General features: G+C 36.9%; 2 protein-coding genes and 1 pseudogene across 2 annotated transcripts; all 3 read left to right on the top strand.

The window, feature by feature from the left end:
• The first annotated feature begins 780 nt into the window (after positions 1-780).
• Positions 781-17,859, top strand: LOC133863817 (uncharacterized). Its single transcript, XM_062299925.1, has 15 exons — positions 781-1,424; positions 1,586-1,641; positions 5,927-5,985; positions 6,157-6,228; positions 6,703-6,786; positions 7,463-7,570; positions 8,000-8,062; positions 8,852-8,932; positions 9,319-9,384; positions 10,176-10,331; positions 11,132-11,209; positions 12,762-12,800; positions 13,707-13,789; positions 14,084-14,156; positions 17,531-17,859. Exons 1-15 carry the CDS (start codon positions 913-915, stop codon positions 17,699-17,701), a joined length of 1,701 nt encoding a protein of 566 aa, XP_062155909.1. The 5' UTR covers positions 781-912; the 3' UTR covers positions 17,702-17,859.
• On the top strand, positions 3,180-3,271 carry LOC133865078 (U6 spliceosomal RNA; annotated as a pseudogene).
• On the top strand, positions 15,074-15,700 carry LOC133862575 (uncharacterized). The gene is made up of 2 exons (XM_062298411.1): positions 15,074-15,340; positions 15,437-15,700. The coding sequence occupies exons 1-2, from the start codon at positions 15,205-15,207 to the stop codon at positions 15,628-15,630; spliced, it is 330 nt and encodes a 109-aa protein (XP_062154395.1). The 5' UTR covers positions 15,074-15,204; the 3' UTR covers positions 15,631-15,700.
• Positions 17,860-18,687: the final 828 nt, after the last annotated feature.

Here is an 18,687-nt window from a genome sequence, read left to right as displayed (position 1 = left end):
TTTGTAGTTTTTTGTCTTTGTTAATGTATGGTTGTTGTTGAATGTAGTTGCTGGGTTGTTTTTGTAATATCAAAGCCTGGTACTCAAAGCTATTTTATAGTTTAGTTTGTGTGCCCTCTCCTAGATCAAGTAGGGTTTTATGGTGCTGTAGAGGCATCTTTCTGTAGTTTAAGTTTTTTGAGCAACTGTATTCTGTAATGGTCTTAGTCTATTTTGCCTGGGTGGAGAAACTCTCACCACTGTGCTGTGACCTGGTGTATTAAGGATTCATTGGAACCCTACTCGCTGTTGATCAGTAACATTAGTTGGTCTCTTTTAATATATATTAGAAGGGATTTTCAAAAAAGAAAAAGAAAAAAAAGAATAACTTTTTAGATTTGATCGTAACGTCTTAATTTTGAACTAAAATCATCTCTGTAAAAGCACGCTAGCAGGGCTAATGATTTGTGGGGACGAAAAACCGTCTCCCATCTCTTCCTTTTTTATTTTTAAATAAAAAAAATAAAAAAGTATCATATGATGTAATACTTTTTAAAATTTTAAATTAAAATGAAGGGATGAGGGACGGAAAATCGTCCCCCATGTATCAGCTTTCCACCAGCAGAGTCTGAGAGGGGTAGTGATTGGGGGGACACTTGACCGGCTCCCTCTCCCTTTTCAATATAAAATTCCATTTTACTGAAAAAGAAGAAATAAAATAACATAAACAATTAATTTTGAAATAAAATAGGATTTTATATTGAAAATGGGAGGAAGCCGGTCAAGTGTCCCGACCACTGCCCGTCTGAGGGAGAATGTTGGCCACTGTTTTGAAATTCGCGCGTTTTCGTATTTCAACGATCAAAACCCTCCCAAGTCCCAGTAACCCTAGAGAAACCTCACACAGACTCTCTCTTTTGCTCACTCTCACACATGCAGGTCTTAGACATGAGAACTCTGCGAATCTTCTACACCCACAAGCACCTCTTCAATCTAGCCGTTCCCAAATCCCTCTCAATTCCTCGATTCTCCCGCTACCTCCACTCCACTTTCCCCCTCCGCTGCGCCGAACCTTCCGAAACCACCCCTCACGTTTGGAGTATTTACGGTCGCGCCCCGGATAGGCTTCCCAGCCAGACGGTGAGTAGCAGTAGCGACGGGAATGAGGGTGCGAAGAGGCCGAATGATAGGAATAGGAAGAAAGGGAAGGGCAAAGTTAGCTGGGTCTGCGCCGAGTGCGGGAACTCGGACGGCCAGTGGTGGGGCTCGTGCCGCGCGTGCAACGCTGTCGGCACGATGACGCGGTTTTCCGAAGGGAATTCGTTGGTCTCGGTCTCGGAGGCTGCGTCGGGGTCGTGGCTCCCGCAGCAGGCCGGAGAGCTGCGGCCGTTGCGGTTGACGGATGTGAACCGAGGGATCAATCGGCTGGATTGGCGAATTTCTCTGTAAGCTCTGTTTGGTTGCTAAGAAAGTGTTTCGTTCCGAGAAATTCTGGTCTCCTTTGGGATGAATTAGATGATTAACTATTGCAAAACAATTTCATTGCACTTATTTTGTAATGTTAACTTAGAGATGTATCATTTTGTTTAGTGTGATTCATATTTAGGTATGGACCCTTCGGGGCTGAAGTTTCTAGGGTGCTCGGCGGTGGTCTTGTACCAGGTTTGTTTCAATTTCACCTTTCATTACAATTTTTACTTTTTTTTTTTAGTTCAATGACTTTGAAATTGTTGCTATTGTTGCCCACCTTTTTTTGAGTGAGATGAAGCTAAAAGCTGTTAGAAGCAGAATGTTGACATCGTGACATTTGATAGACATGGTCGGTCTGCTCTAGTTGATATGATTGCTAATTTTTATAGTTATGAGTTAGTATTCAAATTGAATGGCGTCAATTGATCTTCTTGAGAGGTTTGCTGTTTCTCTTTTCCTTGGGTGGTGTTGGGTTTTAGGGTTTATGGTATTCAATAGCCTATTAGTTATGAAGTAACTGTCCCAATGCTTTTAATTAAGTGAAGATAATTTTTATTTATTTATTTATTTTTATTTTTTATTTTTAAATCAGTCCATTTTCTTTGAGTTAAATTGTTTCGTCGCTGTGGACACCTCCGATTTGGAGTTCAGGTTAATTCTTTAAGTTGAATAATTGTTGGCGGCCAAATTTGATAGCTAGAATAGTTTTAATTAAGCTAATCAATGGCATGGACGGCCTGAAATCAAAGAAGATACAATATGAATCTAGATGTAGCTTATTTGGCAGCTAAATGGCTGTTAACAAAAGGTGCGAGAGCTTCAAATTAGAAGTCCAGTTGCAGTCTTTAAAGTCGATCCATTGGAGTTCCACATACACTTTCACTTGGTCGCTCTCTTATTATCCTCCCCCATATGGTCTAGGATTGATCGTTTTCTTGTCTCCCCAAATTGGGAAGTTTGGTTTCCTGTGGTTTCTCAGAAGAGGCTTTCTCGTCTCTATTCGGACCACTTTCCAATCCTTCTTGATTGTGGTGATGTTTCTAGGGCGAGCAGACCTTTCAAATTTGAGAACATGTGGCTTAAGGCAAAAGGTTTTGTGGGGCTGGTGAAATAATGGTGGGATTCTTATTCTTTTCAAGGTACGCCTAGCTATGTTTTGGCATGCAAGCTCAAGGCTTTGAAACTGGATTTGAAGAAATGGAAAGAAGAGGTTTTTGGTAATGTAGTGAGGAACAAGAGGAAGCTTTTTGAAGATCTTCAAGCTTTCGATCCTGTTGAAGAAAGTAGGGCTTTAGTTGAGGAGGAGCTACTAAGGAAGGCAGAGGTTGGAGGCATAAATCTAGGGTGATGTGGTTAAAGGAAGGGGATAAGTGTACTAAATTCTTCCACTCAATAGCCAATTCAAATTGAAGGTACAATTCGATGGATTCCTTATTGATTGGCGATACTCCTTCTATTCAGACAGAAATAGACGAGCACGTTGTAAAGTTCTATCAAAAGCTCTTTACCGAGCCGTGTAGGTGGAGGCCTATGGTGGATGGTATTTCCTTTGATGCCATTTTGGAGTCTGAGGCCAGTTGGTTGGAGAGAGCCTTCGAGGAAGAGGAGGTTAGGAAGGTAGTGTTAGCAATGAATGGCGATAAGGCGCCGGGTCCTGACGGCTTTTCTATGGCTTTCTTCCAAGCGTGCTAGGATGTTTTGAGTTTGGACATTATGAAGGTGTTTTATGACTTTCATGCTGGAGGCTTGTTTGAAAAGAGAAGATTAGCATGGTCCTTGCTCAAGGATGACACGCATAAATCGAGAAATGGTTCAAATCATGTTATTTTTTGCTATCTGTTTTATTCATCAAAAAAAGAAAAGAGCCTTAATGTTTCCTTCATTTCGCTTATTCTGAAGATTCCAAGTGCTAGTTCCCTCAAAGACTTTTGGCCAATTAGTCTTGTGAGAGGAATTTGCAAGATTATTGCTAAAGTTATAGCAAATAGATTGAAGTTGGTTTTTGAGAAGGTCATTTCCAAATCTCAGAGTGCCTTCATCAAGGGTAGGCAGATCCTCGATCTGATCCTTATTGCCAATGAATGCCTTGATAGTAGATTAAAATCTAGGGAGCTAGGCGTCATCTGTAAAATAGATCTGGAGAAAGCGTACGATCATGTAAATTGAGATTTTCTTTTGTATATATGCCGAGGAGGTGTGGCTTTGGGGGAAAATGGTGCTTGTGGATAGCTCATTGTATTTATTTTGTGCGGTTTTCGGTATTAGTCAGTGGCTCTCCTAATGGTTTTTTCAGTAGCTCCCGTGGGCTGAGACAAGCAGATTCTTTGTCACCCCTGTTGTTTGTTTTTGTTATGGAGGCTTTGAGCCTTATGATTTTTGCTGCGGTTAGTGGGGTCTATTGGAAGGTTTCAAAGTTGGTAATGCTACTTTTTCTCATCTTCTGTTTGCCGATGATGCATTGATTTTCTATAGTGCTCGTTCTTTTCAACTGCGTTATTTGCGAAGTCTCTTACTTCTGTTTGAAGCTGCTTCGGGCTTGAAGGTTAATTTGGCCAAGTCAAATTTAATTCCTGTGAGGAATGTAGATCAAGTGGGAAGGGTAGCCGGAATCCTAGGGTGTGGGGTTGACACTTTGCCAGTGAAGTATCTTGGTCTTCCTTTGGGGGCCTCCTATAAGTCTACTCATATTTGCGACGGTGTTATCGAGAAGATAGAGCATCGATTGTCTAGTTGTAAAAGGTTATACCTTTCCAAAGTGTAGAGTCACCCTTATTAAGAGTACCATCGCCAATTTACCTACGTACTATTTGTGACGACCTGTTATTTATTTTTATTTTTTTGTAAACATACAAATGGATCATCATAGTGGCACGACTACTTGTCGCTCAGCCAATATACGGTACACGTCCCATAACATGTACCTGATAATCAGAGTTACATCTAACAACGGAATACAATAATCAATGTGCAGCGGAACACATAACAAAGTGGAAATACATCTACATAAACATAACTATTAACCAATAATAAAAGCCATTTACACGTCTATCTGTTTAAGGCTTCCATACATATTAATCTAATTACATACCCATAAGACCAGCTCTTCAAAATACAAGTGTCACGTAAGACATGAGCCAACGACAAAAGACTACCAAAATGGGACATCCGAGTCCGCATCACTATAGTTCCAGCTATATGCCTCAGTCGCAGTACCCCAAATACTGTGCTACGGGGTCATCCTCTACATCCGCTAAACCTGCAGCCAAAGCATCAATATCTGTATAATCTTAGGAAGAGGCATGCTATCATAGTGGACAGATGCTGCTTGTGCAAGAGCAATGGGGAATCGGTGGACCACCTTCTTCTTTACTGCGATGTAGCTTCCGGTCTGTGGAATGCTCTCTTTACTCGATTTGGTATGTCTTGGGTTATGCCTAGAAGGGTTATTGACTTGTTTGATTGTTGGTGGAATTCTGGAAGGCTGAGGAGTGTTGCGATTTGGAAGATGATGCCAATCTGAATTTTCTGGTGTGTTTGGAAGGAAATAAATATTAGGTGTTTCGAGGATTTGGAGAGTTTCATGGAAGATATTTTAGCTTCGTTTTTTCATACTCTGTATCTTTAGACGGTGGCATTTTTGTTCCCACTGTTGCTTAGTTATGTCGATTTTCTTGTTCATATTTTTTTTTAGTTAGGTGATTCCTTTTATACACTTCCGGTATACTTAGGGGCGCTTTACGCTTTCAATAAGACTTGATTTACTTATTAAACAAAAAAAATTCTTCTCTATTTTTGAGACCATAATTAGAAAACTTAGGAAATATTGGGCAGTCCATTTCTAAAAGTGAGAACTCATGTTTGGCATTGCGCGCGGGTTATGGTATTTGGCTCACCGATAATGAAATATTGTGCAATGTTTGGTTCTTATATGTCCCTCTGTTGCTGGGTGACCAGCTGCTCGTGTTGCTGCCTCAAAAAAAGAAAAAGATATATGCTCAATCCTGAAAAATAGAATCAAAAACTTCCTTTCTCTCTTCTTAATTTCCAGTTCATACATCACCACTTCTTTTAGTTTCTGAATGGGAAAATCCATTCTTGCATTCTGACCTTGTCTTGCTTTATATGATTGCTATCTGATGGCTAGTTTTCACATAAATTTTAGTGTTGAATTATAAGGAAATGTCTTTCAACTAGTTTTTGTTTTTGTTATCTCAAATCTAAGTTGTTGCTGATGACATTCTACCTTATGTTTAAAAGAACAATTTATTTGCAAGCCTCTGCCATGGTTTTTTGTCCAGCAAATTGAATCCTGCTCTGCTATTTTCTGGCCTGTGACAAATTATGGCACTGTCAAGTCTTTTGAATAATTTTAGTTCTTACTTTCAAGTTCTTGCTCCTTGTGAAATAGAATTTCAATGCTTATTTTAGCTGTGGTTTAAATTTTTTATTTTATTTTATTTATTTTGGGTTTTTGAAGGTTCTTTGGTTTTAGTTGGTGGCGATCCTGGTGTTGGCAAGAGTACACTGTTATTGCAGGTATACATTTTTTGTAAGGATCAGATTTTGTCATGAACATTGTGGGCATACATGACCTTTCTTGCTTAAAATTGCTAAGGATCTTGACTTTTGTACAACTTTTGGTTTCACTTGTAATTTTATCTATTAATAATTCTGTTCTGATTTCATTTCTTACTTTTTGATTGGAAGATTGCTGCATTAATAGCTGAAGGGAATGATCTTGGTCGTCCAGCACCCGTTGTGTATGTTTCTGGTGAAGAGGTCATTTTCTGCTTTCTGATTCTTGTTAAGCATATCCTTTTCTTTTTTTAGTTAGTTAAAAAAGTACATGAAAATGAAACCATACTAGTTTGTAAGACTCTTTCTTCTTCTTCTTCTTCTTCTTCTTCTTCTTTTTTTAATGCTATTCAGTTTTATTGTATTATTTTACTGGTAAACTTTATTCTACTAAATACTAGATGATATAAGGTAATTTCTTAACTAATGGTTTAACTAATACTCCATTAGTTGGGGAATATGCTTAGAATGCTTTTGAAATGAAGCTTAGGTTCTTGTATTCTGGAATATCTTAGATAAGCCTTTGAGGTGTAGACTCTTGGCGGAAGCACATCTTCAACCTAGTGTTGTTAAAAAGTGGAGTTTGTGAGACCATGTTTGCATAGCACCATTTCACTTTCCTTGGACCTTACTATGTAGCTTATATGTAACTTCACTATTGTTTCTTCCTTGTGGCAGAGTGTTGAGCAAATTGGAAACAGAGCAGACCGGTTGAGGATTGGAGCAGAAGAACTTTTCTTATATTCTAGTACTGATGTTGAGGTGCATGATTTGGGACTTATCAATTATTGTTCATTTATTCTTGTGATTTTTCTTTTTCATTGCAGCTATCATGTCCTCTTACTCAGCTCATTTTTATGATTTCACTTTTTTATGACTCAATTTTGATTTGAATCATATCCTTGCTGAAAATTATCTTCTGATAATATCTCTTGGTCACATGTTGATGTGCTTGCTTGTTATGGGTGTGTTATTTCTCTGGTTCCTTTCCTCTAATTTCCATCATGGTTTATATCTTGGGCCATCATTAGTTTTTGTTTTTATGGAATTGTACTTTGTCACAAATTCCTCTTGTACTTTAAGCTTCAAAACCTATGTTGTTGGATTTCTCCTTTGGTAATTAGGTGGCATACCATAGAAGTCAGTTATCAGCATCATGTTGCAGAAAAAAGACAAGGAATTACAAAGTCTGGTACATACTGTTATTGATACTTGGTGAATGTTTAAGGAAGAAATTGGTGCTCAATAAATAGTCATGTTGTGTTAAGTTATGGTGCTTTATTTCTAGTATGGGATGTTTAGGAACTGCTAGTAGTAAATAGTTGTCAAATGCTTTTTGAAGTTATAAAAATACTGGTGGTCCAGATCTGAGACTTGGGTGGATGTAGCCTAAAATAAGTGGTTTTTTTTTTTTTTTTTTTTGTTTGCCTTCTTTCAGGACATTTTAGCCAAACTTCAGCCTCTCTCCCCTCGGGTTCTAATTGTTGATTCAATTCAAACAGTTTATTTAAAAGGAGTGATTGGAAGTGCTGGAGGCATCTCACAGGTTAGAATTTTTACTCTTTATACCCTTCCAGGCAAAAGGATACAGTTTTAGCTCAAGATGTTTGACATTCATGGGCTGCTTCTGTTTTGATTCTTTCAGGGTGATAAATACCATGTCATAGTTCTTGCTCAGTCTTTTTGTTTGAACATCTTATGTCTAATTGGTAATGTTTACATGAGAAGTACTTCTGCTTTGCATTTAAACTCACACTTGATTTATCTTTCATGTTGTTGACAACTCAAAAGGCTTTCTATCTAAAAATGGTTTCTTTTATATGCTCAAATGTTTCTAGTATTTGAACATAAAGGCTCACTTTTGTACCAGAATAGAACTTTTCGAGTGTGTTGATTGCATGTATATTCTGTGATGTTATATGGTGGTTTCTGGACTTTACAAAGCTGTGTACTGATACTGCTCTCATCCGTGCAGGTGAAGGAATGCACATCAGCCTTGCTACATTTTGCAAAGAAGACTAATATCCCCGTTCTTTTGGTGAGGATACATTGTCCAAAATCTAATCAAGTTTCAGATTTTTTTTATTTGATTTACGTTTGCTGAAGAATGGGATTTCTTCCAATTAATGCTGTTGGATTCAATACGGGTCCATACTAGTTCTGTGCCTTTCAATACTCTAAAATGTGAAGGGAAACCAAAATTGAAATTCTTGGGGTACATACTAATTATCTTCATTCTTCACATCTAGAACGAGTGTTAATGTTTTTTTCTTGAATCCCTTACTTGCATTCTCCCATCAGCTGGGGGCTAAATTTTTTTTGGCAGGTCTCCTGTTTCTTCAAAAGTCACGAAATCTATGGTTGTTTTGAAGGATAAGTGCTTGATAATGGTGATAATAGACTGTAATTTGGAAGCAGATGGCTCAAACAGATGCTGGCTTTGGCAGATGATCAGTTGGTCATTTTTGCTTCATTATTTGGTGGTTTGTCACATGTGGGTGCCAATGATTTTGTTTTTCTGTTTGAATTTGAACTTTTATTAGTTGCCAAAGTAAGAAGATAATTGTGATCGTCAATCTTCAGTACATGATTGGAATTGTTTCATGATTCTCTTGTTCTGTGACTTTGTCACTTCTTTGTTTTTTTTTCCTCTTTACTTTAATGCATGCATTTCTTTTTTCAGTATGATTGGCTGATTATAATTTGGAATAGACTGATCCTATAGGCCTTTCTTCAGATATTTTTCTATCAATTTCTTCAACTTTTCAACTTCCATGATAATTGAATAATGTTCTTTTGCTTTTGCTCTTCTTTTTGTGTATTTCAGATTGGACATGTGACAAAATCGGGAGAAATAGCAGGGCCTCGTGTCTTGGAGCACATTGTCGATGTTGTTTTATATATGGAAGTTGGTACCTTGTTGCCTTCTCTTTTCTGGATAGTTAGTCATGTTATAGTCTGTTTTTTTTTCTTCTATTTTTGCCTTTTCTTTTATCAGCATAGAGTATATTTTTGGATCCTTTATATACTGCATATATTAAATTAGAACCTCGGCCATTCAGTATCCTAGACTTTGTCAAGTTAGTTGGAGATAAAATATTCCTTGCACTGGGAATTTTATTTTATTCTCAGCTGAGTGTTTTAATACCTGTCTTGCATATGTATTAGTAAATTACTTAGCTTCATGCAATCTGTGGATTTCATGATGAGCTGGAGGTTCCAACTTTGATGAATGTACTAAATATGGTTATGATGCGGGAAATCGACCACTTATATTTGTATATAAATGTTTAGGGGGAGAAGTGTTCATCTCATCGTTTGCTTCGAGCTGCGAAGAATCGTTTCGGATCCACTGATGAGGTATTTCATTGATAGATGCCATTGCTGCAATTTTATTTTATTTTATTTTTTTTTAAAATTATATGCATCCTATATCATCATACTCTTGTTGAATTCTCTCTGTTCAAGCTTCAATTAATGCTTGAGTTGCGTTGCCCTAAAAAATTGCATGCAGAACAATCAGGCATTAACTTAATGGTCATATTGTCCTTCATTCCTTAACCTATTTCGGTTGATAGTTTTGGTAGTGATGATTGTTATGACAACTGTATTAATTTAAAATTTAATGTCTGAAGGTATTTGTTTCGAATTTTAGTTGTACTTTCTTGTCTGCCCATGGCTACAGTAGCTGACCCACTCAACAAGTCATCTGGTGTTCTATTTTTTAACTGAACAAATTTTACCCGTAGTTGATTGATATTGATTGAAAAACTGATCTTTCTTCCATGGTGTAACATTTTCTGTTAATGAAAAAGAATATGTTGACACAGTGAAAAAGTAGATGAAGTTTTACCTTAAATTCATTTCCTTTCAGATCTCTGAGAAAGTCCAAATGCAGGATAAGCTTTTTTCTCGATGAAGTCTTATTTTCCAGTGTAGTGCTGATATTACTCTGGCAATTGTGTATAATTTTGGAGCCCTGAAGCGTTTTAGAATAGGAGCTAGAGGACGCATATGATTTTTTAAGGAATGGTATCTATCAACAAAATGAATGGGAGACTTACATAATTGGAGTTTCTTACTCCTTATGGAATACAACTGGAAAATATTGTATAGTATGTATTGATGATAGGATTAATACTTTCTGCCAGCTTGGAGTATTGGAAATGTCACAATCAGGGCTGCAAGCTGTTTCAAACCCCAGTGAGATGTTTTTAAGTGAGCAATGCACAGATTCAGAATATTTAGCCGGACTAGCTGTTGCTGTAATTATGGATGGATCTCGAGCTTTCCTTATTGAAATTCAGGTAGTTTTCTTTAGTTTTTGTACTTTTTTTAATCCTTGCATCTTACATTTGATTCAGCATGTTTCTGTGAAATCATATGACTGATAAAATTATCTAACTTTAAGTGTGTTATGAGAATACTTCCTTTTTTAGGAATCGGGAAAGTGTAATGGGATTGATTGATAACTGTACTGGGGGATTCAAATTTCTTGTGCTTGTCTGGAGTATTGATGCCAGAGTTATATATGAAACCTCCTGATTTTTTATGGAAATTTGGCTTAAAAGTTTACTGCAGTATGATGCCTGCCAAATCCCTCAGTTTTCACGGTTGATATAGGGAATACATGTTACTGTCCTTAGAGTAATACCTTATGTGGTATCAAAACTATTGACTATAGTAAATGGATGCTATTCCTTATTCTAGACGTGCTTTTGGATAGAGAACAATATTATGGTGTGAAGGCCCTTTGATGTTCTTTCCTTCTGAAGCAGGAGTTTTGAGTTCATATCAGCTTAATCCTTGGAGCAACCATATTTTTGTCATGGTTAGTGAATGATCTATGGTTCACGTTGCATTAGCCTTTTCTTTTGTTACTTTATTAGGTCCATTGTCTTGCAAATACTAAACCAGATAGTGGTGCTTTCAGTGAACCTCCAGGAGGTCCATGATTGTTACCACGTTAGATAGGTGGGAATATTCCCAAGCATATTGACAATTACGAAGAGCGAATTTTCTTGGCACTTTCTTGGCTCCTAATTGCTTGGCATCTACTCGGTTTTTTTTGTCTAAAAAGCTCATTGACTTTTGAATTTCTGTGTAGGCATTATGTGCATCCGGGTCAACGGCTACAAGGCAAGTTAATGGCATTCAAGCAAGCAGAGCTGACATGATTATTGCTGTAAGTAATACGCTGTATGTTCTTGTAACATATCATGCTCATGCAATCATTATGATTTTGTTCTCTATGCTTTTTCTTTGCTAATTAAAATTGATTGCCTCTTAACTTATCAAAAAAAAATATTTAGTAATAATTACATTAAATAATCTGTCATGTCCTGTGAGTTATAAAAACCACCTTGTCACATTGTAGTTTTCAAAATGCTCATTGTCATCCTGCTGTGTTAGTCACATGGTACTAGTGCTTGGCTGGTTCTGCTTTGTTCCTATGGCTCGTGTTATCACAAGGATTAGATCGAACCTAGTAGCTGCATTTAGCACTTGGTTCAAAACCAACCTTTGATTTGGTTATAGGATCAAGTAGGCCAAAGTGGTTGTCCATGTACCGACGTTTGGAAACATAGGAAGCACAAAGTGGGCTTTGTTTCTCCTCTCTCATATGATTGGGGGTTGGGAATGGGCAAGTATACTTGTCTTTGGGGGGGGGGGGGGGGGGGGGGGGGCGGGGTTTGAAGGTTTGGAGCATGTGGGAGGCATTGAAAAGTGTGTGTGTGTCGGGGGTGGAGGGGGGGAGGGGTGATATTTGTGTATGTGTTCGCGCTGATAGGGAATTGTAAAATCATTTAATTTAAATTCTAACACTTTTCCTTGTAAGATCATTTAATTAATATTCTAATACCCTTTCTCATATGTGAGCTCAAACTCTCCCTCAACAAATGAGGCCTAGCACATAGAATATTTAATTGAAATATGTGCTAAATTACGGAGACAGGGTCCGAACTTAAGACTACTGCTTATATATCATGTTAAATCATCACTTGTCCTAAAAGCTTAAGATGATAAGAAATTATAAATTTAAATATTTAATTAATAATCTAACAATGATATTACATTTCTTGATTTATGTGTGGCACCCTTGTGCTTTTAATAAATTTGCTCTACTTATAAAGAAAAATAGATATTACATCCTTTGACAAAGTGACTGTTGAATATTATGAAATTTTGAGATTGATACAATAGATTTTTTAACCTGACAAATTGAAGATTATTTTTTATTACTAATTCTTTTCAGAACTTCCTTGAAGAAGATAAAAATAGCCCAAGTTTTCCAATTCAAATGATATAGGACGGCGAAACAATAGTGCAAAAATTTTAGGTGGTAGGAGTTTCCATCACTTTGAATCTGAGAAATAAGATCTTTCCTCAGCTGTGAGACAACTTTTTGGCTTACTTGAATGTTTTAAAATTTGGAGTAAACAAATGTTGTCTTCAATCCCTTTTTCCTTTTTTTTTTTTAGTAAAATATATGTCGCCCTTTATTTTTCAGCAACCAGACATCCCACTTTACCATATTAACTTTTTTTTTTTTTTTTTTTTTTTTTTTTTTTTTTTTTTTTTTTTTTTTTCAGTCAGTTTATCTTTCTAATCACTATTTTAGATTGGTAAGACCAAATCATAAAGATGACCTTTTACTTCTTAGCAGAGAAGGTAAAAGGTTGCCTTATAAGTGGTCCACAATTGTGAACTTACCATCTTAATTTTTTAAATTATAGGTTCTGATGAAGCAAGCTGGTCTAAAGATTCAAGAGAATGTAAGTTGATATTTACGTCAATAGTTATGCTTCCCAATATAGTTTTCTTCTCTACAATTATGTGGCTGATATTGGGTTGTCATTTTATTGTATCATGTTTTAAAGTTCTTTCAGGAATGCGGTTTTCACTTGTAAAAAAGTAAAAAAACCTTCAGAATGTTTCTATGACATGGAAATGAGGGAAACCATCATGATTTTTAAATTATTTGATGCACTACACAAGAGGGTCGTGACATATTTTCCCTAATTTTTAAATATTAATTATCCTTGGTGCTTTTCTATTCAGAGTACAATTTATTTCAGTAAATAGCTGGTATAGTTGTCATTGATAATTAGTGAAATGAAATGTTTCATTGTCTTAGGTTATGCTTAGATGTGTAGTCGACATGTATGTTTGTTGGTGGACTACCAGTAGCACACTGAGTGTTGTTGTGTGGAAGATGATGCCTACATGCCTTTATTGGTGTTTATGGATGGAAATGAATGACAGAAGTTTTGAGGACCGTGAGAGGACTTTTGAAAAGACCAAGTCCTTTTTCTTCAAAACTTTTATATCTTTGAACAACTACTTGTGGTTCTCCTTTAACAATTAGTTATAGTGATTTCCTTGTTCTTTTTGCTTTTTCTAGTTAGGTGCTTCATCTTGTATACTTTTTGTGTACTTAAGGGTGCTTTTACGCTTTTAATGATATTTGTTGATTACTTATATGAAAGAAAAAAAAAAGTATCTATTTTGCCTTGTTATTGGTCTTTTTCCTTTATTTCATTAATATGTTATAACTCAATGGTACTTGTGTTTACTCTTTCAATTGATTGGTATTTGTTGTTGGATGGTGCTTGTTTTAATGTATATCTAACTCATCTTCTTTTTTCTTTTTTGGTTGGGGGGGTGTGGTTGTACAATAGGCTATCTTTTTAAATGTGGTTAGTGGGGTGACTCTGACAGAGACTGCTGGGGATCTTGCAGTAGCGGCAGCAATTTGCAGCAGGCACGTGATTTATGATCTAGTTCACCTTATTTACCTTTTCCAATGGTTATGGCTTATATTTTTAAATTAAATATATGATTTAACTTAATTTATGATAGATTTCTTAGCATTTCTTAAGCATCCTATGATGCATATGTTAACATGCCTCAGCACTAACACAAGCTTTGCAAAGTTGATGAAAAGATTTTGCTTTTTTCTTTTTTTCCTCCCCCTGCAGTATTTGTTGCTTTCTTCTCATCTCTCTAGCCTCTTGCATGTACTTACTACATGTGATTGTCTGTTTTTTGTCTTCAGTTTCTTGGAGTTTCCTATTCCCAACAGTATTGCATTCATTGGTGAAGTTGGCCTTGGTGGTGAGCTTCGCACGGTAAGCACATGCTTCCATGTTATTGGTATTAACATTCATGTAACATCTTGTAAAATCCAAGTGAGTTCCTGTAACAACATTGCAGATGTGCGATGTTTATCAAAGGGCCAGATTGATGGCATTTCTTTTAATATCTTTCTTTCCAGTCATTGAAGCTGCTTTCTAAGTTCTATTTCATTTGTGATGCTGTTACTTTTGGTGCTTATATTGCTTTCCTTTAGAAATTTTCTATGTACAAAGTATATCCTCTAGCATTTCCTTTTTTTTTCTCTGCTGGTACTTTTGGGGGAAAAAAAGAAACTTAAAAATGAATTCAGGCAGTGATAATGCTTTTTAGCCAAGTTATGAAACTTGTTAGGGGAGTATTAGAGTATGGGGGTATTTTAGTCATTGTCATATTTCTCAAAACCTATATAATAATATTGTGATGTAGGCTATGTATGAAGAATAAGTGTCCTCTTTCTCTCTAATATTTTTCATCCAAACCTATCAACATGGTATCAAACCAAGGTCCTGTGTTTGAACCTTGTCTTCGTCATTCACCTCCGATTTCAATTAAATATTTCACGTGTTAGGATTCACCTATTAAGGAGAAGTTTTAGCCCACACTTGAAGGGATCAGTAATGATTTAACATGTTGTCCTCATTGCTTGTCATCTCATTAATTGCATGCCCTCCTCGGTCTTAGATGGTGCCTCTCCTCACTCTTATTTTCTTCCTCATCTCCGTTCTCCTTGACACTGAAGGTTTTTGGGTGTGTTTTTTATGTTCATAATTTGGGTCTTGGTTATGATAAGCTTGACACTCGTGCTACTAAATGTGTCTTTCTTGGTTATTCCACAACCCAGAAGGGATATCGTTGCTATAGTCTTGTTCTTTGACACTACTTCACTAGTGCCGATGTTACATTTGTTGAATCTACCTCATATTTTCTTGGTGCTACTTCGTCGGGTGATTCTATTCTTGAGCATGAAGTCATGCCTATTTCGTTGCCTGTTCCGATTATGTCTGAGTTTGTCTCTCCTTCTCGTCCAATCTCGTTGCCTCCATGCCCGCCGGCTCCTCTCAAAGTCTATACATGTCGCCCTCGACCATCAACTCTGTGCCTCCACCATCATCCTTATCGTCTACAGATCTAGTGTTCCCACCTGCATCTGACTCCATGCCTATTGCTCAGTGGAAAGGTACACATTCTTGTACTACCCAACATCCTATCAGTCAGTTTGTCTCCACTAGTTATTTATACCGTCACTTTCTTGCTTTATTTCCAATCTCTGTAGTGTTTCTATCCCAAAGACAATGCAAGATGCATTCTTTGACTCTGGTTGCAAGCAAGCTATGGAATTGGAAATGGAGGCCTTGCATCAAAATGGAATGTGGGAGCTTGTTCCGTTACCGCCTCGTAAACAGACTGTTTATTGCAAATGGGTTTACATTGTTAAGTTTAATCTTGATGGCTCAGTTGAATGGTTGAAAGCTTGCTTGGTTTTTAAGGGTTATACACAAACATATGGTATTGATTACGATGAAACTCACCCCAAACATTTTTCGGAGAAGCCTTCCTTACTTTTTATCCAGTTGCGAAAATTTTTGTCTATTCGTGTTCTCATTTCTTTTGCTGCTAATCTTGATTGGCCCTTGTTTCAATTGGATGTCAAAAATTCCTTTTTACATGGGGATTTACATGAAGAAGTTTATATGGAGCAACCACATGGTTTTGTTGCTTAGTGAGAGTATCATGGTCGTGTCTATAAGTTAGAAAAGACATTGTATGGTCAAGCAATCACCGAGGGCATGGTTTGGAAAATTCTCTAATGTAGTATTGGAATTTGGTCTTCAAAGATGTCAGACGGATCACTCAGTATTTCACTCACATACTAGTGCAGGCTATATTCTCTTTGTGGCATATGTAGATGATATTGTTTTTGTTGGATATGATTTAGGAGGCATTGCCCAATTGAAACAATTTTTGCAGCAACAGTTTCATACAAAGGATTTGGGCAAACTTCGATGTTTTCTAGGTATGGAAGTCACTAGATCTCATACATGTATTAATTTATTTCAGAGAAAGTATGTACTTGATTTGTTAGAAGAGGTGTGTCTTCTTGGTGCTCGTCCCGTTGGGGTTCCAATGGATCCAAATCATAAATTATTGAAGGATGAATGGGAATTATTTGAAGATCTTGACAGGTATTGTCGTCTAGTTAGAAAGTTGAACTATCTTACTATCAATAGGCCAGATATTTTATATTTAGTTAGCGTCGTTAGTCAGTTCTTGGAGATTCCTCGGGTTTCACATTGGGAAGCAGTTACTCACATTATTTGGTATTTGAAGAGAGCTCCAGGTCTTGGGAAACTGTATAGACCGAATATACATCTTAAGGTAGACGGTTTTACTAATGTAAATTGGGCACGTTCTCTTTCAGACAGGCGGTCTACTATAGGATATTGTGCATTCTTGGGCAGAAATCTTGTAACTTGGAATAGTAAGAAACAAAAAGTAGTGGCGCGATCTAGTGTTGAAGCAGAGTACAAGGCAATGGCTCATACTAGTGAATTGACATGGTTACAACATTTTCTTCAGGAAATTGGGTTCTCACCTCCTACTCCTATCCCTTTATTTTGTGATAACCAATTTGCTTTACATATTGCATCTAACCCCAGTTTTCATTAAATGACAAAATATTGAGGTTGATTGTCAAATCATCCAAGACAAAATACTCAATGATGATATATCTAGAACATTCGTGAAGTTTGGAGACCAGTTAGCTGATATGTTTACAAAATCTTTATGTGGTAACCTGTTAGAGTTTGTTTGTTTCAAACTTGGTTTATATGATATATATGCTCTAGCTTGAGGGTGAGTGTTAGAAGAGTGTATTAGGGTTTGGGAGTATTTTAGTCATTGTTATATTTCTCAAAACCTATATAATAATATTGTGAGGTAGGCTACGTATGAAGAATAAACCTCCTCTTTCTCTCTAATATTTTTCATACAAACCTCTTAACAAAAATCTTAGTTGAGTAAGTTGGGCAAAGCCCAAGGAAGCTTTCTAATATTAGTGAGCCTGGAGCTAGGCAGGATCTAATTCCCAGCATGGACATTGTACCTTTGTGAAACATTATAGAACATTGTTGATTGATGTTTAGAATTCCTTTGAAAGATGTGAAATCAAAGTTTACACGTTGACCTCATGTTAGTTCTTCATACTTTAACTAAAGCAAATAATTCTGCCTTGTGCATGACAATATAAGAAATTTGCTAGCTTTGCACCTAACATATGTCTGTGTTATAATTTTTTCCTTGTTTGTTTATTCTTTCTTGCTTAGACGGGATTTTTGATTCTTTAAACATTTTCATTTCAATATCTTAGGTACCTAGAATCGAGAAAAGAGTAGGCACAGTGGCAAAACTGGGGTACAAACAATGTATTGTTCCAAAATCAGCTGAGAAATCTTTAGGATCTCAAGTTTTTGAGGGAATGGAAGTCCTAGGCTGCAGGAATCTGAAAGAGGTAATCAACAATGTGTTCAGGTCGCACTGAAATGAAGCTGGTTATCAATCAGTATATGTCAGGTATGAAAAGGTTAGACATGAAAAATATTGAAATAACGTTACAACAATGGCATGAAGATGTTGGATATAGTGTACATTTTCTGGCCCTTTTCCTGATCCCTAATGAATTATTTTGGGTTTCCTTCACATATGTTTTGATGTGCACAAGTACACTACATCTAGTGGAGAAATGAAGCTTATGGGGGGCTTTATGCAAACACTTGAGTAATGAAGGAAGCACAAATGGAAGCTGTGGTAGTTTTGCTTAAAGCCCCATAAGCTTCCTTCATTACTCACGCATTGGTCCGTGTACAGAAAGTGTGAGCTACACTAGAGTGAAAGAGGCCTTGATACTTGAATGTGATTTTCAGAGCGTGGTTGACCTGTATTGCTACTCATCACCGGGGTCCAAACAGATGGCCTTGCTTAATAGAGCCCCTTCAAATCAAAGGGCTAGGATATTTTCATGGAAGAGGCATTTTGATTTGGGTAAATGACTTTATAGAAGGAAAAATAATATGCCACTAAAGGACCAAAAAAAGAAGAAAAAAGAAAGAAAGAAGAATAAGATAGCAAAAAAGCAAAATGGAAAATTAATGGCCATGTAAGGTATTGCTAAAGGTCTCACGTTCGTAATATAAAGGGATGCAGTTGCTCCCATGCCCAAGCTTAATTGAGTTCCAATGTGGCCTACAATTAAGTGTAGACATGCACTCTAATCTTGACAGTAATCCACCCACAGCTCTGATGGGAATTCTTGCTGATGGAGGAGGCGAATGAGAATGTTGCCAACAAGGCTTGCTGTATTGGCCATTGGTGGTTGTTGTAGGTGCAAATAGGTGGCACCAATATAAACTTAGCTTATGTTCAACTTTTAAGGGAGTTGAAAAGACTAAGATTGGCCTTCGGTGGTTGTTGTAGGTGTAAATAGGTGGCACCTATATAAACTTAGCTTCTGTTCAACTTTTAAGGGAG

The sequence above is a fragment of the Alnus glutinosa genome, chromosome 3 (genome assembly GCF_958979055.1).
Source record: "Alnus glutinosa chromosome 3, dhAlnGlut1.1, whole genome shotgun sequence".
In the NCBI taxonomy this organism is placed as follows: Eukaryota; Viridiplantae; Streptophyta; class Magnoliopsida; order Fagales; family Betulaceae; genus Alnus; species Alnus glutinosa.
The sequence above is the reverse complement of the archived record's forward strand: the minus strand, read 5'-3'. Positions and strand labels throughout refer to the sequence as shown.

Excerpts from the sequence above, each read along its gene's own strand:
- LOC133862575 (XM_062298411.1), top strand. The coding sequence starts at position 15,205 with ATGCCCGCCGGCTCCTCTCAAAGTCTATACATGTCGCCCTCGACCATC. Across the intron at positions 15,341-15,436 it reads GCCTATTGCTCAGTGGAAAG|TGTTTCTATCCCAAAGACAA; the intron begins GTACACATTCTT and ends CAATCTCTGTAG.
- LOC133863817 (XM_062299925.1), top strand. The coding sequence starts at position 913 with ATGCAGGTCTTAGACATGAGAACTCTGCGAATCTTCTACACCCACAAG. Across the intron at positions 6,229-6,702 it reads TGTATGTTTCTGGTGAAGAG|AGTGTTGAGCAAATTGGAAA; the intron begins GTCATTTTCTGC and ends TCCTTGTGGCAG. Across the intron at positions 8,933-9,318 it reads ATGTTGTTTTATATATGGAA|GGGGAGAAGTGTTCATCTCA; the intron begins GTTGGTACCTTG and ends ATAAATGTTTAG.